At 43.3% G+C, this 27,514-nt stretch overlaps 1 protein-coding gene across 2 annotated transcripts in view; it reads left to right on the plus strand.

Moving 5' to 3' along the window:
* The window catches only part of ttc39c (tetratricopeptide repeat domain 39C), a 96,774-nt gene that overhangs the window by 52,300 nt on the left and 16,960 nt on the right, over nucleotides 1–27,514 (plus strand). For both annotated transcript variants that reach the window (XM_067977707.1, XM_067977709.1), the window contains exons 4-8: nucleotides 702–816; nucleotides 3,272–3,623; nucleotides 13,181–13,349; nucleotides 18,117–18,210; nucleotides 19,400–19,507. In XM_067977707.1, coding sequence (XP_067833808.1) covers nucleotides 702–816; nucleotides 3,272–3,623; nucleotides 13,181–13,349; nucleotides 18,117–18,210; nucleotides 19,400–19,507 — 838 coding nt within the window. The remainder of the gene's footprint in view (nucleotides 1–701; nucleotides 817–3,271; nucleotides 3,624–13,180; nucleotides 13,350–18,116; nucleotides 18,211–19,399; nucleotides 19,508–27,514) is intronic.

Raw genomic sequence — 27,514 nt, forward strand, 5'->3', positions numbered from 1 at the left:
TGGCAAAAAAGCCAGAGGTGATGTGAGGACATTTTTTAATTATGTAGCGAGTTGTTGTGGTCTGGAATGCACTGCCTGAAAGGGTGGAGGAAGCAGATTCAATAGTAACTTTCAAAAGGGAATTGGGTATATATTTGAAGGGGAAAAATTTACAGGGCTGTAGGAATAGAGCAGGGGAATGGGACTGATTCGATGGCTCTTTCAAAGAGCCGGCATGGGCACGATGGTCCGAATGGCCGCCTCCTATGCTGTATCATTCCGTGGTTCTAGATACTAATTTCTAGTGACTGAGTCCTTTTAATTAAATCCTTGTATGCAAATCAGTTGTTCAGTGGTAGATATTTGTATTATGTGGAAGCTACTGTATGCTCCTGCATCAGTCAGTAAAATTAATCCTGATACCCTTTCTTGTTAAGGACAAGATTTGAATTGAAAAGTGAGCCTACTATGAGCTCCCAGGCACAAAATAATTGGATAGCAAAAGAACCGTATTACAGGCAATTACATATTTCTGGGTTGAGTTGACATTAAGTTGACATATGAATCTCTCAATACGTTACTTCACTTCACTAGGTTTCATTTTGTGTTTCTCTGTTTATCAAAGTTATCTGACTATTGGGAAATCTATGGCTGACAATAATTGGGCTCTTTTTAAATGTATTACACCATAATAAAATAGTTCCTTTCCTTCTGTTTAACAGGTTGATTTGCAGAGGCCCAGTGCGTTGGATGTTGATCGACTCCAAAGGCAAATCATCATTGCGGACTGTCAGGTCTATCTTGCTGTACTCTCCTTTGTCAAGCAGGAACTCTCTGGTACGTAATGAGTTTAGATCAAATTTTTTGTTTAATGCTTCTCATAGAATTATAGAAAGTTACGGCACAGGAGGAGGCAATTCGGCCCATCATGCCTGTGCCAGCCGAAAAAAAGCTATCCCGCTTAATCCCACTTTCCAGCTCTTTGTCTGTAGCCCTGTAGGTTACGGCATTTCAAGTGCACAACCAAGTACCTTTTAAATGAGTTGAGGGTTTCTGCCTCTACCACCCTTTCAGGCAGTGAGTTCCAGACTCCCACCACCCTCTGGGTGAAAAAAATTCTCCTCTGCTCCCTCTAATCCTTCTACCAATTACTTTAAATCTATGCCCCCTGGTCACTGACTCCTGCGAAGGGAAATAGGTCCTCCCCATCCACCCTATCTAGTCCTATCATAATTTTATATACCTCAATTAAATCTCCCCTCAGCCTCCTTTGTTTCAAAGAAAACAACCCCAGCCTATCCAATCTTTTCACACAGCTAAAATTCTCCAACTGGCAACATCCTCGTAAATCTCCTCTGTACCCTCTCTAGTGCAATCACATCTTTCCTGTAATGTGGTGACCAGAACTGTAAGCAATACTCAAGCTGTGGCCTAACCAATGTTTTACACAGTTCTAGTATAACCTCCTTGCTTTTATATTCTATGCCTCGGCTAATAAAGGAAAGTATCCCATATGCCTTTTTAACCACTTTATCTACCTGTCCTGCCACCTTCAGGGATCTGTGGACATGCACTCCAAGGTCCCTCACTTCCTCTACACCCTCAGTATCCTCCCATTTATTGTGTATTCCCTTGTCTTGTTTGCCCTCCCCAAATGCATTACCTCACACTTCTCTGGATTGAATTCCATTTGCCACTTTTCTGCCCACCTGATCAGTCCATTGATATCTTCCTGTAGTCTACAGCTTCTGCATTGAAAGTTATATGGATAGCCTTCAGGAAATTTCCATCTGTAATAATTCATTGTATTTTTCTAATATGTTTAAAAGGAAAGAATCAAGCACTTTCTAACCTATATTCAGTATACCTTTTGTACTTTAAAAAAAAATATATATGTATATGTGTGTGTGTATATATATATATACACATATATAAATAAATAAAGGCATACTGGATACTTTCCTTTATTAGCCGAGGCATAGAATATAAGAGCAAGGAGTTATGCTAGAACTGTATAAAACATTGGTTAGGTCACAGCTTGAGTAAGCGTACAGTTCTGGTCACCACATTACTTGTCATTGATGGAAAGCCTTGAGACAAGCGGTTTAGGTCATATTATCCACACTCTAGCCCATGGGATTCATCACCTGGAAAATCATCAGCCAGTGTAAGACATGTTCATGGGAGCGTAATTCCAGATAAGAGTGAGTGCGAAATCCTTCCCAGTGGATTAGTTTGTTAATTCCAGGACAATCCTATATCCTTAGATCAGAGCTTTTTTTATTATTCGTTCATGGGATGTGGACATCGCTGGCAAGGCCAGCATTCATTGCCCTTGAGAAGGTGGTGGTGAGCCGCCGCCGTGAACCGCTGCAGTCCGTGTGGTGAAGGTTCTCCCACAGTGCTGTTAGATAGGGGGTCCCAGGATTTTGACCCAACGATGATGAAGGAACGGCGATATACTTCCAAATCGGGATAGTGTGTGACTTGGAGGGGAACATGCAGGTGGTGGTGTTCCAATGTGCCTGCTGCCCTTGTCCTTCTAGGTGGTAGAGGTCGCAGGTTTGTCGAAGGAGCCTTGGCGAGTTGCTGCAGTGCATCCTATGGATGGTACACACTGCAGCCACTGTGCGCCGGTAGTGGAGGGAGTGAACGTTTAGGGTGGTGGATGGGGTGCCAATCAAGCGGCTGCTTTGTCCTGGATAGTGCCGAGCTTCTTGAGTGTTGTTGGAGCTGCACTCATCCAGGCAAGTGGAGAGCATTGCATCACACTCCTGACTTGTGCCTTGTAGATGGTGGAAAGTCAGGAGGTGAGTCACTCACCGCAGAATACCCAGCCTCTGACCTGCTCTTGTAGCCACAATATTTATGTGGCTAGTCCCAGTTAAGTTTCTGGTCAATGGTGACCCCCAGGATGTTGATGGTGGGAATTCGGCGATGGTAATGCTGAACAGGATTTAAAAACAAAGAAACACCTCCATGTCTTTGGGGCTATTAGTGGCAGTCATTTTCATGGTGCCTCATACCTTTTATATCTCCCTGTGCAGTAGAGTCCAGCATTCTTGTCCCTTTTTTAGCTAGTCATCACAGATCAGTGTCCAATACGATACAAATGGTGAGTGCAAGGTGCAGAACGGATTGAGAGGCATGTTTCACAAGTCTGCTTCTGTATTAAAAAGTTGCTTTGGAGGTTTTGGTTAGTTTAGCCATACTTTGCCACAATTAAGGGGTGTAAAAATAAGTTTTGCTCCTAAACGGTTGACGAAGGCTTTCTTTTTCTTCCAAATTAAAGCATACATTAAGGGCGGATGGATCCTCAGAAAAGCATGGAAAATTTACAATAAGTGTTACGCTGAAATTGATGCTCTACAAGTGATGCATAAAAAAAGGTCTCAAGAATCGCTGACATCTGACCGGGCTAATGATAACCATATTCCTGCTGTGTCTGCCCACGAAGAGTCACTAAGTAGACTGAAAGGTGCCGTAAGCTTTGGCTATGGACTTTTCCATCTTTGTATATCAATGGTACCTCCTAATCTGCTGAAAATCATCAACTTGCTGGGGTTTCCTGGAGACCGTCTGCAGGGATTGTCTTCCCTAATGTATGCAAGTGAAAGTAAGGACATGAAGGCTCCATTAGCTACGTGAGTAGGTGTATACGCATTTGATTGTTTGTTTTTATTTTTGACAACTGCGCCTATATATAGCGTGATGCATTTGAGTAAAGACGCCTCTCAAGTTGGCAGGATGTGACTTAGTGATGTCCTACAGGGATCGGTGTTGAGGCCTCAACTATTCACTGTATTTATTAAGGACTTAGATGACGGGATAGAGAGCCACATATCCAGGTTTGCTGATGACACAAAGATAGGCAGAATTATAAGCTGTGTAGATGGAAGCATAAAATTACAGAGAGATATTAATAGATTAAGTGAATGGGCAAAACTGTGGCAAATAGATTTCAATGTAGGCAAGTGTGAGGTCATCCACTTTGGACCTAAAATGGATAGATCAGAGTACTTTCTAAATGGTGAAAAGCTTGAAACAGTTGAGGTCCAAAGAGACTTGGGGGTCCATGTACACAGATCATTAAAATGTCATGGATAGGTACAGAAAATAAGCAAAAAGGCTAATGGAATGCTGGCCTTTATATCTAGAGGACCAGAGTACAAGGGGGTAGAAGTTATGCTACAGCTATACAAAACCCTGGTTAGACCACACCTGGAGTACTGAGTTCAGTTCTGGGCAGCGCACCTTAGGAAGGATATATTGGCTTTGGAGGGAGTGTAGCACTTTTCACAACCGTGCGATATCCCAAAGCGCTTTACAGCCAATTAAGTACTTTCTGAAGTGTAGTCACTGTTGCAATGTAGGAAACACATCAGCCAATTTGCGCACATCAAGATCCCTCAAACAGCAATGTGATAATGTCCAGATAATCTGTTTTTAGTGATGTTGGTTGAGGGATAAACATTGGCCCCAGGACACTAGGGAGAACTGCTCTGCTCTTCTTTAAAATAGTGTCGCAGGATCTTTCACATCCAAAAAGACGGGGCCTCGGTTTAACGTCTCATCTAAAAGATGGCACCGATGACAGTGCAGCACTCCCTCGGTGCTACACTGGAGTACAGAGAAGTTATTTTATCTTTGACTTAGTAATGATTACACTAGCGATAGAGTGTTGACTGGCTGTTTCATTGCTCTTATATGTATATGAAGGCATTCGTATCAAACCAGAGTGAATTAAATGGTCTTGATTGTTATTCACTCGTCTTCTATTTTGTTGTTCAATTTATGGGCTGATATTCAATAATTATCTTAGCTATCGAATGGCAGTCTTTTAATTTAAAAATTACTCCAGTTTATAGAATCGTAGGGAGAATACCCAGCCTCTGACCTGCTGTTGTAGCCACTGTATTTATGTGGTTGGTCCAATTAAGTTTCTGGTCAATGGTGACCCCCAGGATGTTGTTGGTGCGGGATTCGGCGATGGTAATGTAATTGAATGTCAAGGGGAGATGGTCAGACTCTCTCTTGTTGGAGATGGTCATTGCCTGGCACTTGTCTGGCGCCAATGTTACTTGCCACTTATCAGCCCAAGCCTGGATGTTGTCCAGGTCTTGCTGCACGCAGGCACGGACTGCTTCATTATCTGTGGGGTTGTGAATGGAACTGAACACTGTGCAATCATCAGTGAGCATCCCAATTTCTGACCTTATGATGGCGGGCACGTTGTTGATGAAGCAGCTGAAGATGGTTGGGCCTAGGACACTGCCCTGAGGAACTCCTGCAGCAATATCCTGAGGCTGAGATGATTGGCCTCCAACAACCACTACCATCTTCCTTTTGCTAGGTATGACTCCAACCACTGGAGAGTTTTCCCCCGATTCCCATTGACTTCAATTTTACTAGGGCTCCTTGGTGCCACGCTCGGTCAAATGCTGCCTTGATGTCAAGGGCTGTCACTCTCACCTCACCTCTGGAATTCAGCTCTTTTGTCCATGTTTGGACCAAGGCTGTAATGAGGTCAGGAGGCAAGTGCTCCTAATGGAACGCAACTGAGCATCGGTGAGCAGGTTATTGGTGAGTAAATGCCGCTTGATAGCACTGTCGACGACACCTTCTATTACTTTGCTGATGATTGAGAGTAGACTGATGGGGTGGTAATTGGCCGGATTGGATTTGTCCTGCTTTTTGTGGACAGGACATACCTGGGCAATTTTTCACATTCTCGGGTAGATGCCAGTTCTGCAGCTGTACTGGAACAGTTTGGCTAGAGGCGCGGCTTTAGCACTACAGCCGGGATGTTGTCTGGGCCCATAGCTTTGCTGTATCCAGTGCACTCAGCTGTTTCTTGATATCACGTGGAGTGAATCGAATTGGCTGAAGACTGGCTTCTGTGATGGTGGGGATATTGGGAGGAGGCCGAGATGGATCATCCACTCGGCACTTCTGGCTGAAGATAGTTGCAAATGCTTCAGCCTTGTCTTTTGCACTTATTTGCTGGACTCCGCCATCATTGAGGATAATGGAATGTTAGCCTTTATAACTAGAGGGCGAGAATATAAAGGGGAGGAATTTTTGCTCCAGCTATACAAAGCTCTGTTTAGACCACATCTGGAGTTCTGTGTATAGTTCTGGACACCACACCTTAGAAAGGATATCGTGGCCTTGGAAGGAGTGCAGCGCAGATTTACCAGAATGTTACCAGGGCTCCAAGGGTTAGATTATGAAGAGAAATTACATCAACTAGGCTTGTATTCCTGGAATATAGAAGGTTAAGAGTGATTTGATTGAAGTTTTTAAGATTTTGAAGGGAATTGATAGGGTAGACAGAGAGAAACATTTTCTGCTGGCGGGGGAGTCTAGGACAAGGGAACATAACCTTAAAATCAGAGTCCGACCATTCAGGAGAGAAGTGAAGAAACACTTCTTCACGCAAAGGGTGGTAGAAGTGTGGAACACTGTCCCACAAAAAGCGGTAGATGCTAGTTCAATTAATAATTTTAAATCTGAGATTGATAGATTTTTGCTAGCCAAGGGTATTGAGGGAAATGGAGCCAAGGTGAGTGGATGGAGTTAGGATACAGATCAGCCGCCTTCTCATTGAATGGCGGAACAGGTTCGAGGGACTGAATGGCCTACTCCTGTTTCTATGCGTTAGCCCCACTGGTCTCCAGGGGAAACATCCTCTCTGCATCCAGTCTGTCTAGCCCTGTCAGAATTTTATATGGTTCAATGAGATCCCCTCTCATTCCTCTAAACTCGAGTGAATACTGGCCGAGCCTACCCAATCTCTCCATGCGACAGTCCTGCCATCCCAGGAATCAGTCTGGTGAACCTTCGCTGCACTTCCTCTATGGCAAGTATATCCTTTCTTAGGTAAGGAGACCAAAACTGCACACAATACTCCAGGTGTGGTCTTACCAAGGCCCCGTATAACTGCAGTAAGACATCCTTGCTCCTGTACTCAAATCCTCTTGCAGTGCAGGCCAACATACCATTTGCCTTCTTAATTGCTTGCTGCACCGACATGTTTGCTTTCAGTGACTGGTGTACAAGGACACCCAGGTCCCTTTGTACATCAACATTTCTCAATCTATCACTATTTAAATAATACTCTGCCTTTCTGTTTTTCCTTCCAAAGTGGATAACTTCACATTTATCCACCTTATACTGCATCTGCCATGTATTTGCCCACTCACTCAACTTGTCTAAATCGCCTTGAAGTCTCTTTGCATCCTCCTCACAACTCATGATCCCACCTGGTTTTGTGTCGTCAGCAAACTTGGAAATGTTACATTCGGTTCCCTCATCCAAATCATTGATATATATTGTGAATAGCTGGGGCCCAAGCACCGATCCCTGCAGTACCCCACTGGTCACTGCCTGCCACCCAGAAAAAGACCCATTTATTCCTACTCTCTGTTTCCTGTCTATTAACCAATTTTGAATCCATGCCAGTATATTACCCCTAATCCCATGTGCTTTAATGTTGCCTTCTGAAAAGGCCTTCTGAAAATCTAAATAAACCACATTGACTGGTTCTCCCTTATCTATTCTACCAGTTACATCCTATCAAAACTCCAGTAGGTTTGTCAATTATGATTTCCCTTTCATAAATCCATATTGACTTTGTCTAATCCCATCGATATTTTCTAAGTGTCCTGGTATCACATCCTTTATAATAGACGTTATCACATCCTTTATAATAGAAGTTTATAAGATATTAAGGGGAACAGATAGGACGGATAGAGAGAAACTATTTACGCTGGTTGGGGATTCTAGGAGTAAGGGGCACAGTCTAAAAATTAGAGCCAGACCTTTCAGGAGTGAGATTAGAAAACATTTCTACACACAAAGGGTGGTAGAAGTTTGGAACTCTCTTCCGCAAATGGCAATTCATGCTAACTGAATTGCTAAATTTAAATCTGAGATAGATAGCTTTTTGGCAACCAAAGGTATTAAGGGATATGGGCCAAAGTCAGGTATATGGAGTTAGATCATAGATCAGCCAATGATCTTATCAAATGGCGGAGCAAGCATGAGGGGCTGAATGGCCTACTCCTGTTCCTATATTCCTAGACTGTAGCATTTTCTCTACTACTGATGTTAGACTAACCGGTCTGAAGTTCCCTGTTTTCTCTCTCCCTCCTTTTTTAAATAGTGGGGTTACATTTGCCACCCTCTAATCTGCAGGAACTGTTCCATAATCTATAGAATTTTGGTAGACTAAAACATCCACTATTTCCATGGCTACCTCTTTTAGTCCTCTGGGATGCAGATTATCAGGCCCTGGGGATTTATCGGCTTTCAGTCCCATTAATTTCTCCAGCACTTTTTTTTACTAATACTAATTTCCTTTAATTCCTCCTCACTAGTTCCTTGGTTCCCTAGCATTTCTGGGAAGTTATTTGTTTCAAATCTAATAAATATCTCCCAGAATGCGATGGGACTGCAGTCCACATACCCATGAGCTCAAATGATAGGTCAGTAATTATATTATTTCTGTTGAAAGAGAAAGAAGTAGGGTGACTTCAAAGAAGCAGATTTTGTACTTCAGAGGAAGCCTGGGATACATTTGGATAGAAATTGCTCCAAGTGGAACTCTCGTCTTTTAAGAATAAAATTGTAATGGGAGAAAAATTAAAGCAATTAATTTCTGTCCTGATAGGTGCAAATATGATGGATACAAACAAAATAAATTTGATTCGTCAGCAGGACACCGTTTTTGCAGAGTCGTTTAATTTTCTTTAATTTAAAGCCTTGCATGACCTCGGCTATATTTTCCAAGAATCTGCAGGTATAAGCATTGAAATTACAATCAGTCTGAACACCTGCACAATGCATTGATGTAATACCGTGAGAAATAATCTAGTGCAATCTCGTTTTTCTACCTCCAAACATGTAGTTAGTCCTGCTAAAACTGGCTTTGTTCCAGTATCTGGTAAAGAAACTACTGTGAAGGAGAATAGATCCCAACTTTGGTAGGGTTGCCAACTCTGGTTGATCATGTGATGTTTGATCACATGGCATTAATGCCCATTGTTTGCAAATGTTATTGCATTTACTTTAGTTGAGTGTCTCAGTATTGCTTTTTTTGTTTTGTGAAATACAAGTCTCTTCACCTTTCTCGCTCCCTCTCCTCCTTTAAGACCCTCCTTATAACCCACCTCTTTGACCAAGCTGTTAGCCACCCCTCCTAATATCTCCTCCTTTGCTTCGGAGTCTATTTTTTTCTGATTACGCTTCTGTGAAGTGCCTTGGGATGTTTTTCTACGTTAAAGGCGCTATGAAAACTTCTTCTCTTTCTCCTTCCATTGACTTTCTTTGCACTGCATCCTCTTTTCTGACTCACTTGGTTGAACCAGATGGCATACTTAAAATTAAGTTTTAAACCCCATATCCTATCAATTACTAAGATCGCATACTTCCTTCCTCTGCAGCACTTCCTGCCTTTGTTCCTACCACGTGCCCAACACCACTGTAACACTTGTTAACGCAAGATTCTACTTCACCGGCTTCCTTTTTTTCTGCCTGTATAAACTTCAATTTGTCTAAAAAAAAAATACTGCCACTTGCATCCTGTCCCAAACCAAGTCCTGTTTTCCCATCACCCCTATTTTCACAGGTTTACATTTGCTCCCTGTTTCTCAAAACCATCAGTTCAAAGCCATTGTCCTTGTTTATAATTCCCTCCGTGGCCTTGCCCAGTGCTAGCTCTCTAGACTTCACCAGCCCATGTCCTGTGGTACTGTAACTTGTTTTCTATACCCTCTGCTTTGATGTTTTCATTGCCTCTGACTGTTGCACCATAAGTAGCTGTGATAGGTCCAATACTATGACACTTTGCATTTTATATGACGTAGTAAAAATGTCTCAAGGCGTTTCACAGGAGTGTAATCAGACAAAAATCGACACCGAGCTACATAGAGATATTAGGACAGGTGAGCAAAAGCTTGGTCAAAGAGGTAGGTTTTAAGGAGTGACTTAAAAGAGGAGAGAGAGGCAGAGATGTTTAGGGAGGGAAATCCAGAGCTTAGGGCCAAGGCAACTGAAGGCACGGCCGCCAATGGTGGAGCGATTAAAATCGGGGATGCGCAAGAGGCCAGAATTGACAACAACTTGTGAGCGCAAAGATCTCGGAGGGTTGTAGGGCTGGAGGAGGTTACAGAGATAGGGAGGGGCGAGGCAATGAAGGCATTTGAACATAAGGATGAGAATTTTAAAATCGAGGTGTTGCCAGACTGGTAGGTCGCCGAACACGGGTGATGTGTCAACGGGATTTGGTGTGAGTTAGGATATGGGCAGCAGAGTTTTGGATGAGCTCAAGTTTATGGAGGGCGGAAGGTGGGTAGCCGGCCAGGAGAGCATTGGAATAGTCGAGTCCAGAGGTAACAATGGCATGGATGTGGATTTTAGCAGCAAATGAGCTGAGGCAGGGGCGGAGACGGGCTGTATTAATGTCCACTTCTAGAAATCAGCGGGGATTCAAACATCCCACGTTGTGCTGAGATCGCTCCATAACGCAGGTCCTCTGGATTTGTGAGGCTGTCGCAAATGCATCTGTCCATGACAGTATTGGTAGAAGTGACCACCGCACAGTCCTCCTGGAGACGAAGTCCCGTCTTCACACTGAGGACACCATCCAACGTGTTGTGTGGCACTATCACCGTGCTAAATGGGATAGATTCAGATCAGATCCAGCAGCTCAAAACTGGGCATCCATGAGGTGCTGTGGGCCATCAGCAGCAGCAGAATTGTATTCCAGCACAATCTGTAACCTCATGGCCCGGCATATTCCTCACTCTACCATTACCAACAAGCCAGGGGATCAACCCTGGTTCAATGAGGAGTGTAGAAGAGCATGCCAGGAGCAGCACCAGGCGTACCTAAAAATGAGGTGCCAACCTGGTGAAGCTACAACTCAGGACTACATGCATGCTAAACAGTGGAAGCAACACGCGATAGGCAGAGCTAAGCGATTCCACAACCAACGGATAAGATCAAAGCTCTGCAATAAAAAAAAAAGCCCTGCCACATCCAGTCGTGAATGGTGGTGGACAATTAAACAACTAACAGGAGGAGGAGGCTCTGTAAACATCTCCATCCTCAATGATGGCAGAGTCCAGCATGTGAGTGCAAAATACAAGGCTGAAGCGTTTGCAACCATCTTCAGCCAGAAGTGCCGAGTGGATGATCCATCTCGGCCTCCTCCCAATATCCCCACCATCACATAAGCCAGTCTTCAGCCAATTCGATTCACTCCACGTGATATCAAGAAACGGCTGAGTGCACTGGGTACAGCAGAGGCTGTGGGCCCCAACAACATCCCGGCTGTAGTGCTGAAGACTTGTGCTCCAGAACTAGCTGCGCCTCTAGCCAAACTGTTCCAGTACAGCTACAACACTGGCATCTACCCGACAATGTGGAAAATTGCCTAGGTATGTCCTGTCCACAAAAAGTAGGACAAATCCAATCCGGCCAATTACCGCCCCATCAGTCTACTCAATCATCAGCAAAGTGATGGAAGGTGTCATCGACAGTGCTATCAAGCAGCACTTACTCACCAATAACCTGCTCACCGATGCTCAGTTTGGGTTCCGCCAGGACCACTCTGCTCCAGACCTCATTACAGCCTTGATCCAAACATGGACAAAAGAGCTGAATTCGAGAGGTGAGGGTGAGAGTGACTGCCCTTGATGTCAAGGCAGCATTTGACAGAGTGTGGCACCAAGGAGCCCTCGTAAAATTGAAATCAATGGGAATCAGGGGGTAAACTCTTCAGTGGCTGGAGTCATACCTGGCACAAAGGAAGATGGTAGTGGTTGTTGGAGGCCAATCATCTCAGCCCCAGGACACTGCAGCAGGAGTTCCTCAGGGCAGTGTCCTAGGCCCAACCATCTTCAGCTGCTTCATCAATGACCTTCCCTCCATCATAAGATCAGAAATTGGGATGTTCGCTGATGTTTGCACAGTGTTCAGTTCCATTCGCAACCCCACAGATAATGAAGCAGTCCATGCCCACATGCAGCAAGACCTGGACAACATCCAGGTTTGGGCTGATAAGTGGCAAGTAACATTCGTGCCAGGCAATGACCATCTTGAACAAGAGAGAGTCTAACCACCTCCCCTTGACATTCAACGGCATTACCATTACCGAATCCCACACCATCAACATCCTGGGGGTCACCATTGACCAGAAACTTAACTGGACCAGCTATCTAAATACTGTGGCTACAAGAGCAGGTCAGAGGCTGGGTATTCTGCAGCAAGTGACTCACCACCTGACTCCCCAAAGCCTTTCCACCATTTACATGGCACAAGTCAGGACTGTGATGGAATACTCTCCACTTGCCTGGATGAGTGCAGCTCCAACAATACTCAAGAAGATCGACACCATCCAGGACAAAGTAGCCCACTTGATTGGCACCCCATCCACCACCTTAAACATTCACTCCCTCCACCACCGGCGCACCGTGGCTGCAGTGTGTGCTATCTACAATATAGACTGCAGCAACTCGCCATGGCTTCTTCGACAGCACCTCCCAAACCCGTGACCTCTACCACCTAGAAGGACAAGGGCAGCAGGCGCATGGGATCACCACCACCTGCACGTTCCCCTCCAAGTCACACACCATCCCGACTTGGAAATATATCATCGTTCCTTCATCGTCGCTGGGTCAAAATCCTGGAACTCCCTACCTAACAGAACCTTCACCACGTGGTCTGCAGCGGTTCAAGAAGGCGGCTCACCACCACCATCTCGAGGGCAATTAGGGATGAGCAGTAAATGCTGGCCTTCCCAGCGACGCCCACACCCCATGAATGAATAAAAAAATATGGCCTACTCCTGTTCCTATGTTCTCACATATTTGCTGTAGCTTCTGTAGTGTTATTTGATAAACCTGATTAATGGACTATTAGGCTTTAAGCTATCAGGACGTTGTTTGTCCATCAGTTGGAGAGACCAGGAGGCGTCTCGTACTTATTTCCAGTGAGCTTATCAGCAGCATTAAACGATTCATTGTTGACCCAGGCATGCTACTTCCCAGATTGCATTGCTTATAATGTTCCGTTTTGGCCTGGGAAACATGGCCTTGCTTGTGGAAAGCAGTCCTTGCACTGGGCACCAGTAGTAGTGTCTAAGGAGTGTACAAATCATAACATTCTGCTTCCGTTCTGATGCTTTTCCTTTTAGATTAGCCTTGTTATGGTATCATACAGTGGTGCGTCCTTTCTTTGCTTTGGACGGCATGGATGCGCAAGCTGGGTTGAGGGAGGCAAAAGAAATCCTACGGACAAAGGAAGCCATTTATCCTGACTCGTCATTGTTCCTGTTTTTCAAGGGGAGAGTTCAACGATTGGAGGTACAATTTTGTTTTGTTTGTATTCATATGTTTAAGATTTTTATGCTTTAGAAGTAATACAAAGGACTATAGAATTTTTAGCAACAGAAAAAGATTATGAAGCCTGTCTCTTTTATGATGGACTTGCCCCACTTGACCTGCCCTTTTGCCATATTCTTTTATCCCTTCTGCCTAAAGAAATGTAACCAATTCCCTTTTGAATCCGTTTATCCTGTCGTATTTCAAATGCCAGGCTGGTAAATTATGACACGAGTATGTTATGTTTTGTATAATATAAACAAAATTCTGCCTAGAATTTGAACCCTTTACCTATTGTGGGCATTTTGCATGGATTAACTATTAATGAGCTTCATGTAATCTTTCAACCTTGGGTCACTTTGAAGTCTCTTAAGGTGAACAAGTCAACTTGCTAAACCATTTCTCATAATTTTGAATTCCTGATATGGAATAATGTAGAAACATAGAATATAGGAGCAAGAGTAGGCCATTCAGCCCTTCGGGTCTGCTTCGCCATTCAAAATGATCATGAATGATCGTCTAACTCAGTACCCTGTTCCTGCTTTTTCCCCATATCCCTTGATCCCTTTAGCATTAAGAAATATATCTATCTCCTTCTTGAATACATCTAATGACTTGGCCTCCACTGCCTTTTGTGGTAGAGAATTCCACAGGTTCACCACCCTCTGAGTGAAGACATTTCTCCTCATCTCGGTTCTAAATGGCATGCCACGTATCCTGAGTCTGTGACCCCTGGTTCTGGACTCCCCAGCCATCGGCAAATCCTCCCTGCATCTAGTCTATCGAGTCCTGTTGGAATTTTATATGTTTCGATGAAATCACCTCTCATTCTTCGAATCTCTAGTGAATATAGGCCTAGTCGACCCCATCTCTCCTCATACGTCAGTCCTGCCATCCCAGGAATCAGTCTGGTAAACCTTCGTTGGACTCGCACCATGGCAAGGACATCCTTCCTCAGATAAGGAGACCAAAACTGCACACAATACTCCAGATGTGGTCCCACCTGTAGTAAGACATCCCCGCTCCTGTACTCAAATCCTCTTGCAATGAAGGCCAACATACCATTCACCTTCCTAATTGCTTGCTGCACCTGAATGTTCACTTTCAGCGATTGGTGTACAAGGACACCCAGGTCTCGTTGCACCTCTCCCTTTTTCCAATCTATCATCATTCAGATAATCTGTCTTTCTGTTTTTACAACCAAAGTGGATAACCTCACATTTATCCAAGTTATACTGCATCTGCCATGTTCTTGCCCACTCACCCAACTTGTCCAAATCACATTGGAGCCTCTTTGCATCCTCCTCACAGCTCACATTCCACCCCAGCTTCGTGTCGTCTGCAAACTTGGAAATGTTACATTCAGTTCCCTCATCCAAATAATTGATATATATTGTGACTAGCTGGGGCCCAAGCACTGATCCCTGCGGTACCCCACTAGTCACTGCCTGCCACCTAGAAAAAGACCCATTTATTCCTACTCTCTGTTTCCTGTCTGTCAACCAATTCTCAATCCATGCCAGTATATTCCCCCTAATCCCATGTGCTTTAATTTTGCAAACTAACTACTTGTGTGGGACCTTATCAAAAGCCTTCTGAAAATCCAAATACACCACATCTACTGGTTCTCCCCTATCTATTCTACTAGTTACATCCTCAAAAAACTCCAGTAGATTTGTTAAGCATGATTTCCCTTTCATAAACCCATGCTGACTTTGTCCAATCCCATTAATGCCCTCCAAGTGTTCGGTTATCACATCTTTTATAATAGACACTAGCATTTTCCCCACTACTGATGTTAGGCTAACTGGTCTGTAATTCCCTGTTTTTTTTCTCTCCCTCCTTTTTTAAATAGTGGGGTTACATTTGCCACCCTCCAATCTGTAGGAACTGTTCCAGAGTCTCTAGAATTTTGGAAGATGATCACCAATGCATCCACTATTTCCAGGGCCACTTCCTTTAGTACTCTGGGATGTAGATTATCAGGCCCTGGGGATTTGTCAGCCTTTAGCCCCGTTAATTTCCCTAGCACTTTTTTTTTACTAATACTGGTTTCCTTCAGTTCCTCCCTCTCACTAGACCCTTGGTTCCCTAACATTTCTGGGAAGCTATTTGTGTCCTCCTTTGTGAAGACAGAACCAAAGTAGGTGTTTACTTGTTCTGCCACTTCTTTGTTCCCCATTATAATTTCCCCCATTTCTGACTGCAAGGGACCTACATTTGTCTTCACTAATCTTTTTCTCTTATTGTTCAACTCTAATGTCTTCCAGGGTAGTATAGTATCCTTTCTGTGGTTGGGTAGCCAGAACTAGTAGCACTCCAGATGGAATCTAAGCAGAGTCTCCTACAGCTCATTCTGGATTCATGGGGAAGCTAGTCTTGTACTTATGAATTGAAACATCGTCTGATTTTTTTTCACTCTCTCTTCCTCCTTCCCTAAGCTGGTCTGTTGAGATTGACATCTACTATTGTGATTTAATGATGCAACCATGTTCTCTCAAAATTCATTAAGGATGCGATAGTTGCCAACTTATTAATTTTAAGCTGACAGTTCATTTCAAGCCATGTAGAAAACAAATTGGGGTTTACCAGTAGGATTGGAAGTTGTTAATATTGACCAATCTGTTGAAAGGCAGGATTAGAGCCTGCCAGAATTGAAGGTTACTTTTCTCCCACCGTTGTGCATAAACTTGAAACAGGAAAGTTTTAAAATGAGCTAATGGCTTTGGAGAGTCACGGTTGAAGAGGTTGTTTCCCATGGCTGGAGAGTCTAGAACTAGGGGGCATAGTCTCAGGATAAGGGGTTGGCGATTTAAGACTGAGATGAGGAGGAATTTCTTCACGCAGAGGGTTGTGAATCTTCGGAATTCTCTACCCCAGAGGGCTGTGGATGCTGAGTCGTTGAATATCTTCAAGTCTTAGATAGATTTTTGGTCTCTAGGGGAATCAAGGGATATGGGGATCGGGCGGGAAAGTGGAGTTAAGGTCGAAGATCAGCCATGATCTTATTGAATGGCGGAGCAGACTCGAGGGGCCGTATGACCTACTCCTGCTCCTATTTCTTATGTTCTATCTCTAGAAGCTGCTTAAAAATAGAAATGATTCACATTAGTTACAAGAGGAACAACTTTTCAGATTATGCAGACACAGCAGCCATCCAATGGCTGCAGCTTGTGAATAAGTGAGAAAGCGGATCTCCCATGTCTAGCCTCTGGTTACAGTTTCTTCACTATCCAGCTTGTACAGTGTCAGTTGTGGCTCAATTGGTAGCACTCTCTCCTCAGAAGATCTTGGGTTCAAGCCCCACTCCTGAGACTTGAACACATAACAGCAGCAACAACAACAACTTGCATTTATATAGCGCCTTTAACGTAGTAAAATGTCCGAAGGCGTTTCACAGGAGTGTTATCAGGCAAAATTTGACATGGAGCCACATAAGGAGATAATAGGACAGGTAACTAAAAGTTTCATCAAAGAGGTAGATTTTAAGGAGCATCTTAAAGGAGGAGAGAGAGGCGGAGAGGTTTCGGGAAGCATTCGAGAGCTTGAGGCCTAGGTAGCTGAAGGCACAGCTGCCAATGGTGGAACAAACGAAATCGGAGATGCATAAGAGACCAGAATTGAAGGAGCGCAGAGATCTCGGAGGGTTGGAGGGCTGGAGGAGGTTACAGAGATAGGGCGGGGCGAGGCCACGGAGGGATTTGAAAGCAGGGCTGAGAATTTACGCAGAACGGGCAATATTACGGATATAGAAGTAGGCGGTCTTGGTGATGGAGAGGATATGTGGTCAGAATCTAATCTCGGTCAAATAAGACGGCGAGGTCACAAACAGTCTGGTTCAGCCTCAGACAGTGGCCCGGGAGGGGGATGGAGTCTGTGGCTAGGGAATGGAGTTAAATCAGCGTACTCTCAATCCAAGCAATCTCCTGCCTACTATTGGGCTTCCATGGTTCTGGGGCAGGGGTAGATATGATTTGTGAGCAGGTTTTGTCTTTTGGATCCCGGGACTGCAGACAGTAGATGGGGCAGGCTTGATGAGCCAAGTGGCTGATTCTTTTTTCCATATTTTCTTGTGTCCTTAAATCAGAATTTAGACAAGCAATGTCTATACAGCAGCCTTGGTCTTGGGGAAAGTGACCAAAGACACCATTCCCTACATTTACCAATAGATAGTGCAGCTGGTCTTCCTATAAACTGGATGCACTATTGGACTCATTATTCTATGCATGTACAGACTGGCCATGACTGGCTAGTGCTTATGCGTTAAGTGCTGATGTCTTACTGCCAGTACAAATGCTATATGCTATATAAATGTTCATATATGTAATAGTGTCACTACCAGTAAATGTGCTGTTACCACTGCAACAGTTTTGTTTACAGACTCCAGGAAGACTGTCTCAATCTTTATCTCTGCCTCTCTCCTCTTTTAAGGGGCTCCTTAAAGCCTACCTCTTTGACCAAGCTGTCCTAATATCATCTTATGTGGCTCAGTGTCAAATTTTGTCTGATAAAGCTCCCGTGGAAATCCCTTGGGATGTTTTTACTACGTTAAAGGTGCAATACAAATACAAGTTGCTGTTGCTGTCTTCATGGCTGCACGAGTCACATACCAGGGGTGTTGGTGATTGAAGAATAATATAAAAGCAGCCACTATATGGAACAAAAAAGAGAAAATTAGCTCCCTTGTATGCTGGAAGTGTTTTAAGCAGGCATGGTTTTAAAATCACTTTTTGTTTTGTTTTTCTTTAGTGTAAAATTAATAGTGCCTTGACGTCATTTCAAACTGCATTGGAACTAGCTATTGATCAGCGAGAAATCCAACATGTATGCTTGTATGAGATAGGTAAGTGTTTTATTTCTATGAGCTGAAGGGGAAGAAATGATAAAAGGTAAGTGACTGAGGCCATCTTGGGTTTGAGGTGGCTCAAATGCCTGGTGATTGATGTTTGGAATTAAGTCAATCAGTAATATCATACATAAACCAGGTAGGTCCACAATACTCTAGTGTCTAGCTGACAGGACTTTGGCCCCTTTTTGAGTGCCATCAGTTTTCTATGCCAGCAGCCTAGCTTTTATTGGTAAGTTGCGTGATTTTAGCTGGTTAAACTCCCTTTATGGGGGTGCCAAAGCCTAGGTTCTGCCAACATTCACCTAAGCATTCTGAACTTGGCAAAGTGGGACAGACTACACTTCATTTTGAGCAAACTGAAATTAGCCTGAGGTGGTCACCACGGAGTTTGATAGGACTCTAGTCCAGAGGCATGTGGGTGTTTGTAGAAGTTAAGAGAGCATGGTTTTTGCTCATTAAGTTGGAGGAAGTTTGGATTATTAGCAATTAGAGCGAGTGGAAGAAGCCCTGGGGTTAGTGGAGGATTAGGTTGACTTAATTCCAAACAAGATTTATATCTGATGCTAATAGAAGGGGCCAAGTCATTTTGTACAAGGTTAATGTCCTCCCTGTGGTTTACCTTCTAGCACACATAAACGTGCCAAAGATGTACCATGCCAGTAGATTCCCATCCTTCAGTGCTGTTTTTAAAAGGTTTTCCTTGCATCTTCAGTGCAGGCTCCTGGTGCAGGTTTTAAAAGAGTCAGCCGACTGGGATGGAAATGAGATTTAAGGCTCAGGGCTCAGGGCTGAAATGAGGAGGGAAAATTTTCATTAAAATATCATCACACTTGAGCAGAATAACATTTGAAAAGAATGCTTTGGTTGAAATGAGAAGGAACAGAAATGTACACCAACCAACTTGTCTGTGAATTTGGATGGCTTAAAGCTTTGTAATATTGCATGGGGTATAGACTTTTTGGGGAGAAGGCAGAATGGGGATTTTGAATTGGGAGGTGGGGGTGAGGTATAATTTGTATATGGGTTATGTTGCATGAAAATATATATGGTAGAAGCATTTTTGCAATATATTGAAAAATTGCTTAAAGGGTAAACATTAATGTGACAAATTAGTTCAAGAGACTTGTTTTTGAACCAATTGGTCTATATTTGTATTTAACTTGAGCTCCATTCCTGTTTTCAGGTTGGTGTAGCATGATTGAAATGAATTTCAAGGATGCGTATAAATCTTTTGCACGACTTAAAAATGAGTCCAGATGGTCGCAGTGCTATTATGCATATTTAACTGCAGGTTTGTGACAATTTTGTACATTTTAATTTTTTTTTTAAAAGAAGCAATTGCATTCTATGATAGTATCTTGTGTCATGTACTGATGAACACAGGTTATCAATGTACTGCGTGATCCAGATCTGAAGTTATTCAGGATTTGCCAATCAAGATTCGTTGCATGTAAAGTAACATACAATAAATTTACTTGTTTCAGGTTTGAGTTTTTAGCGGCCTTTTTTTTCATAACCAATGGTTTTAAAAGTACTGTGGTAGATTATTACTTAAGAATCGCAGTTGGCAGAGAGCAAGCCTTGTATGCATGCACTAAATCTGCATTCTTAGAATGGTCTTAGCAGATTTTAAAAATAGAAACCACAGGTTCTCAGATGTGCTGCTGTTTCTTGTGCTTGTGTTCTATCTCTAGTTGTTGGCCATGATGAATATTCCTTCAGGCCTTCAGGCTGAAGTGTAGGATCTAGAACTCTGCTCTTTGTCCCCCATTCCAGCAAAATAAATATGTACTGAAAAGAAATTGCCTACCTTGGTAGAGTTTCGTCTTTCTTCTAAGAAGCATCGTCCACACACTGCTGGAGTGTTCCGGCACTGGGACACACTCTTGGAGGAATCATGGTGAGAGACTGTCTCCCTTCAGGACTTTGTGATATTGTGACATCACTAAGTCTGAGGTGACCCTTCCTTTCCAATAAAAGGCAAGCTCTGTCCTTCAGATGTCTGTTTTTGCCTTCAGACCACCAGAAAGAAAATAGCATCTATCCCTTGAGGGTGGATGGGAGTATGGAAAGTCATGTGTGATGGGTGAGTGGACGTGTAGTGTGTGGGGGATGCTTCTTAAAGACAGACTCCTATCAAGGTAGGTATCTATCTTCTACAGGGTGTATCCTCCATACACACCGCAAACACTGCTAAATTCAAGTCCCAGGAATGGACTGGAAGGGGGAAATTTGGAGATAATCTTTGGAACCCCCCCTTCCATTATGCATGAAACTAGAAAGAAACAGATGTTCTCCCAATTAAACCAAAGTAGAGAAGGTTGTGAAAATTGGATGCAGCTGTGACTTGTACTCAAGTCAAAGTTGGTTTGAGATGAAGGTTCAAGATACCCCAGAACTGATGTCAATCCTTCTCCTGCAAGCAAATATCATTGGAATAACACCACTGTATGAACTTTTTCTAGCTTGTATTGTAATTCCTGAAGGTTTTTATGAAGTCAACTATTGAAGATTGTAAAGCTTAGTTTAAGAATTGTTCTCCACAGCCAAGCTTTCAGCAGAAGGATGTTGGGTCTGGGTGAACAATCTGGTATAAGAACATAAGAAATAGGAGCAGGAGTAGGCCATATGGCCCCTCGATCCTGCTCTGCCGTTCAATCAGATCATGGCTGATCTTCAACCTCAACTCCACTTTCCTGTCCGATCCCTGTATGACAGTTCAGAGAGAACTCTCCTGTGGGGGACACTGCTCAACATCAGGATATCTCAAAACCACAGCTTCCGAGGCCTGTGTGGTAATCCTTTCCTCCCTCTGCTCTGCTTGGATTTTCTGAAATCTCTTGCGGATGAGAGGAAAGGATGCAAAAGCATAAAGAAATCTTTTGAGCCCAAGAGGACAGGATGATCTGTTTCTTGTCCAAAAGCAAAACTGAGGGAACTGGTGATTGTCAGGCAGAGGAAAAAAATGATTCCAGATACCCTTATGTTCTGAAGAAGACAGTGACTCCTCCACTTGAGAGTGAACTTTCGTTTGATAGAGCATCTATAGTTTTGTCTGCCCTGCCAGATGTTGCCGAGAGTTGTGTCTACCCAGCCAGATGTTGCCAAGAGTTGTGTCTACAGCAATGAGCAAGTAGTATTGTGTCTTGACCGAGCTGTGAATAGGTCCTACCCTGCCATTATGTATGCTATTTATATACCAGAAAACTGTTCTATCATTTATCCAGAAATGCACTGACTTAACCTGCGCCAGAGTCTGGAAATATAGTACGGTGAAATCTATTGCTCAGTTTAATCATGCAGTGTAAATCAGGTGGCATTCCTTTGGCCCCAAACTCAATCGTCAAAGGTGGGTGTCCAATGCAGACTGAGATGCACCTGTCACTGTGAGTTGAAGAGAGATTGGTGGGAGTAGAACACCATGAAACACGTGTTCCTGAGCCCACCGCCTCCGCTCTGAAACAGAGGCTCAATCTATTTGCATATGTTAAAACAAAAAGTGACCTGTCAGAGTAATACTGCCACAGCAGCTTGAATTGAAGTGATCTCAAATGGTCATGCATTTGGCACAGGAAAGATTGTCTGATGGCGGCAACCAAGAACACAGAGATACTGTCCTCCATTATCTTGGATCCTCCTTGGAAAGGAAACCCCGTCGCTTGAATTTGTCTGTGGGCAAGAAGGTTTTATCCAGAACAGTCCAAAAAAGAGCCCCAAGAAACCATCTCCTCTGATAGTCCAGGTGAGACTTCTTACAATGGTCAATGAAACCAAATCCCTTGAGGGAAACAAAAATCTACTGGACAATAGACTGTTTGGACAGAACTCCCTATCATCATCTAGCTATTGGTTGATTTGTAGACGACTCATTAGAAATGCACAGTGAGGGTTGATAAGTATTTTTGAACACTATGTGGACTGATGAGAGGCAGAATGGGGGGCATTTTGTATTGAAAACTAATAATCTGAAAATGAAACCCGATATACCTTGGATGACATGGGTGCAATGCAATGTGAAATCTTTTAGTTAAATAATGCCAGCCAGTTTACTGAATAATCGCCAGTAGTGTAATCATGAACCTTTCCTTGTGGAGATACTTGTCCACAGCTTTGAGATCTGGAATAGGGCAGACCCTCCTAGAATTTTTTTTGAGGACCGTGAAATAGCGCAAGTAAAACGCATCTTTTTCTTAACTACTGCGAACCTATTTGATTGACAACAGAGGATAGTTTCTCTAACCAGTACCTCCCTACCTCCTTTAATAAAGGATGCTCTCTGATCAGACTTCAGAATTCATGAAAACCAGGGCGATGGACTGACGATGGAGGGGTTGGCTTTGAAGGACCTCTGAGGACCTGTATATCTGATGCGATCCTCTCCCAATTTGTTACATAGTGGATCAAGTGACTACTATCGCCCGCTTCCCCCTTTCCCGCCCGGCATGTTGATGAGTCAGAAAAAGCATCAGTTCTGTTTTTTTGGATCAGACTCGAGGGGCTGAATGGCCTACTCCTGTTCCTATGTTCCTAAGCGCTTGAAACTGCTGTTGACGTTTGTGATTTTCGGGCAGCCTTTGACATCCAAGGGCAAATTTATCAACGGAAGCTGTATATCACAAGTTGAACCAGCAAGTTACAACCAGACTAAATGACCAAGTAATATTGAATGTTCCAATGTGTCCAAGGAATTGATGACCATCTGTTTCTAAGCTGAGGTAGAGTACAATATGTCTATTATCAAGGACAAAAGTATTAATTTGCCAGTCTATTCAGAGGTCTTAGTTAAAGCTTCAAGTTGCAATGTCTTCTGATGAAAGAAGGCTACCGAGTGAATCTGTTGCCCTGATTCCCTATTGCACCATGTTCTGTGCAAAGATCCTACGTCCCCATGAATACAGATGCTTGGATTCACAAACCGGAGGCACGGGATCTAACTCCTGTATAGCTACTACAGAGAAGTCCAAAATTGGGAGTAAGTAGAGTACTTTAATAGTTGTACGGTGCATCTTATACATGCAATCTATATTGGTTGCAACTGGGGTCTACATACAAGGATCTCCCCATAACCCCTATATGTAAATACAAAGGGAGAGCAGGGGACAACAAATCTCCACAGAAGGCCTTTAGAGAAAAATGGAGCGACTGCTCAATCCCTGGCTGAGCACGGTCCAAAACTGTCACCTCCAGGGACCATCTTGGCATCAAACATCTTTGTCTTCTGATCCTGTGTTGGATCGGGAAGGTGCAGTGTGGCAATCTTCTTTTCCTTCTTTTGCTCCAACTCCAGATCATCCATTTGTGGGGCGCAGGAGTTGGTTGAAGGATTTTATAGGAGCCACTAACAAAGCAGCAATGAGAAGACTTTGTTTAATTATATGGGTTGGTTAGCTTGGCCACTACCAGTGCTTCGCTAGACTAGACAACCTTATTTAATTTTGAGCAATCCTGGAAGTCCCGAGAAGCTGCCTTTTCTTCTAGGGATGGAAACTTGATGGACCTCAACATTTTCTACTAACTTAATTTGTTTTCAAGCTAGCTGAATTTTGCGAATTCATTTTTTTTCTCTGGAAAAAGGGTTTAATTTTGTGGCAGGATTAACTTATGGAGAAGGGGAGACTACCTCACTACTGTTGCAAATACAGAGACCAAAATCAGGTTTCCTACTGATACCAATTCCTCTAATTAATGGTGACATCAGTGAATGCAAACTCATGTTTGGACATCCTGGATGCAAGGGGGATTTAAGTCCAAACTGATTGGAGGAAATTATGTTGGCGGTCTTGGATTATTGCATTAGATCAAATCAAAATCTAAGAAGAGACTTCTCCAGCTGAATGAGTATTCTGACTGTGGATCTCGGTACCCTGGTAGTATAGAAATCAGTTTCTGACTGGTACCAATGGTCATTTTGATTTGGAAAGTGGGACCCCAGCTGTGCTGATGCTGTTAAGGTTTGTCAGTGGGGTTAAACTGACATTGAAGGCAAAACAGGAGTAAGAACAGTGGTTCGTACTGGTTCTGGCATCAGTGACTGAGGTTTAATAGTGGCTTCTCATGAAGTGGGGTTGTGGGGTGGGGGGTTCACTTTCGTCCAACACCAACGAGAGGTTTGTCTGTCTCTCATGTTGAGGTTTAATGGCAATGGATGGTCCATATATATCTTAATGACTTTATTTCATGGAGGCATAGCATATTTTGATATGCTATCAAAATATGCTATTTACTCTGATCTCAGTACTGACCAGTGTTGACTTGACGTCTTTTTTTTGAGGGGGGTGTGGGGGGAAGGAGTATTGGATTGAACACTAAGTAGTAATGTCGATATTGGTCCAACTCCTTGTGGAATTTGAGTTTATAAAACACTGGTTCAGCCATAACTGGAGTATTGTGTCCAGTTCTGGGCACCGCACTTCAGGAAAGATGTGACTGCCTTAGAGAGGGTGCAGAAGAGATTTACTAGAATGATTCCAGGGATGAGGGGTTATATTTACGTGGATTGATTGGAGAAGCTGGGATTGTTCTCCTTGGAGCAGAGACGGTTGCAAGGAGATTTGATAGAGGTATTGAAAATAATGAAGGGCCTAAACAGAGTAGATGGAGAGGAACTGTTCCCATTGGTGGAAGGATCAAGAACCAGAGGACATAGATTTAAGATGATTGGCAAAAGAACTTTTTTACACAGCGAGTGGTTAGTATCTGGAATGCACTGCCCAAGGGGGTGGTGGAGGCAGATTCAATCATGGCGTTCAAAGGGGAACTGGATAAGTACTTGAAAGGAAAAAATTTGAAGGGCTGTGCGGATAGAGCGGGCGTGTGGGACTAGCTGGATTGCTCTTGCATAGAGCCGGCGCGGCTTGATAGGCCGAATGGCCTCGTTCTGTGTTGTAACCTTTCTATGGTTCTATACGTAGGATAGATGCTGAGAGGCCGTTTTCCCTGGCTGGAGTGTCTAGAACAGGGGTCGTAGTCTCAGGATAAGGTGTCAGCCATTTAGGACCTAGATGAGGAAAAATTTCTTCACTCTGAAGGTTGTGAATCTTTGGAATTCTTTACCCCAGAGGGCTGTGGATGCTCAGTTGTTGAGTATATTGAAGACTGAGATTGATAGATTTTTTGGACTCTATGGGGAATCAAGGGATGTTGCGATAGGGCAGGAAAGTGGAGTTGAGGTTGAAGATTAGCCATGATCTTATTGAATGGCGGAGCAGGCTCGAGGGGCCGTATAGCCTACTCCTGCCCCTAGTTCTTATGAGTTCTAGTTACAAACCCTAAGTCATAGCTAGCAGAATTTCATTGGAGGGAACAGAGATGGCAATCTGTAATTGAGACAGCCTAGGAGTACTGCATACAATATTTGAAACTGAGGGAAGCCATTAGCATGGATCTTGAGAATTTAACTGACTGAAAACAAAGTGGAACAAACCACTTTTAATTAAACACAAGCCTGAGGTAAACTAACCAAGTCCTTACATACAAAGGCTTCAATTGAAACTGACTTGATGGATATCAGCTACAGGCGCAAGACAAGAGCAAAGTCAAATCCTAATGCTAGGAAATATGAAATGATACCAAGGGATGGAACTTGAGTTTTATTGGGCACATTAGAAAAGGTCACCTCACTAAAAACCTTGAAGGGAGGCTGGCCCTCTTTGCGATTCTTCCCAGAGAGCAACTCCAGTTTGTGAGGAATGTTGCCTGTTGGAGAATGTTTGTTATAACTGATGTTTGGTAAAGGAAATGATTGATTATTGTAAGTTTTATTAGAGCTCGCTTGGTCAATTGCTTCAGTTTTAGTGCTATGTTTCACAAAAGTACTATTGCCTGGTATTTTAGTGTTTCTGGATCATCGGTATAAATACTCGGATGCCAGAGAGCCCATTGGGCACTTGAAAAATCAATTTTGGCTGCCACACATATGCTTTCTTTTTAGGGTAGTTGTTTAACCAAACTTAACATAAGTAGTAATGGATCTTCAGCTCCTCTGGAATAAATAAACCTCTCTCTCCTCCTTGAAGACCCTCCTTGAAACAACACCTTTTTGTACAAGCCTTTGGTCACCCCTCCTAATATTTCCTCCTTTGGCCCGGCGACCATTTTTATTTTTGATTGTGCTGCTGTCAAACTTCTTGGAATGTTTTGCTACATTAAAGGCACAATCTAAATACAAGTAGTGGATTACATGTTGAGATCTTTTCCATAGCACAGGGGGAGTCCACTTTATTTTTAACTTAAAATTCATTCAACACCCTGCGTACACAGCTGGTGTAGAGAGCTAGGCCGGGATCTTGCTCTAGAGAAACCACATTTGTGGATGCGATGCCTTTAAGATGTTTCCAGTGTTGGACTTTGTTTAGACAAGTGGGTCCTTGCCACATTGCAGAAGCTCTCTTTCATTGTCAACTTTAAGAAGCCTACATTTAGAGCCAAAGCAAATCCGTTCTGGAAAATCATTTTGGTTCAAGATCATTTTGCAGCCCTTTGGAGACTGCTGTCTGCATATAGGAACAGGAGTAGGCCCACAGCTTCCCATTTCCTTTGAGACAAGAAATTGTTATCCCCTTATTCTGTCCAATGCACAAATCTGAACTAAGATGTGAATGCTTGGAGGGCTGTAACCTTTTATACTAATTGTACCAAGTCCTGCCACCAAACACTATTTACGTTTTTGTCCCTAGATCCTAGAAAGACCAGATTCTAAACACTTCCAAAATGGGCAGTAGAGTGCTTTCTCCACTGCCAGGACAGCTCCTGAAACCAAGTGGATCCATACAATTTGCTTTACCTGTTCTACAGCAGCAACTTGTGCATTTATGATATAGAATAGAATCTTACATCACAGAAGGTGACCATTCAGCCCGTCGTGCCCGTGCTGGCTCTCTGAAAGAGCTATCATTTAGTCTCACTCCCCTGCTCTTTCCCCATAGCCTTATAAATTTTTCCTTTTTAAGTACATATCCAATTCCCTTTTGAAAGTTACTACTGAATCTGCTTCCACCACCCTTTCAGGCCGTGCATTCCAGATCGTAACTACTCAGAGTTTTAAAAAAAATTCTCCTCTCTCTCCTGGCTTTTTTGCCAATTATCTGAAATCTGTGTCCTCTGGTTACTGACCCTCCTGCCAGTGGAAACAGTTTCTCCTTATCTACTCTTATCAAATCATCTGTAAATCAGTTACATAAAGCAATCCATTTCCATTCCTGAGACATTGTGGAGAGTTCTTTTTTTTTAAACAATTCTTCTTTGAACCTTGGTGTTGGCCAAAACACATTGGCACCTCTATGCATATGCAGGCTTTTAT

The sequence above is a fragment of the Heptranchias perlo genome, chromosome 3 (genome assembly GCF_035084215.1).
Source record: "Heptranchias perlo isolate sHepPer1 chromosome 3, sHepPer1.hap1, whole genome shotgun sequence".
Lineage (NCBI taxonomy): Eukaryota > Metazoa > Chordata > Chondrichthyes > Hexanchiformes > Hexanchidae > Heptranchias > Heptranchias perlo.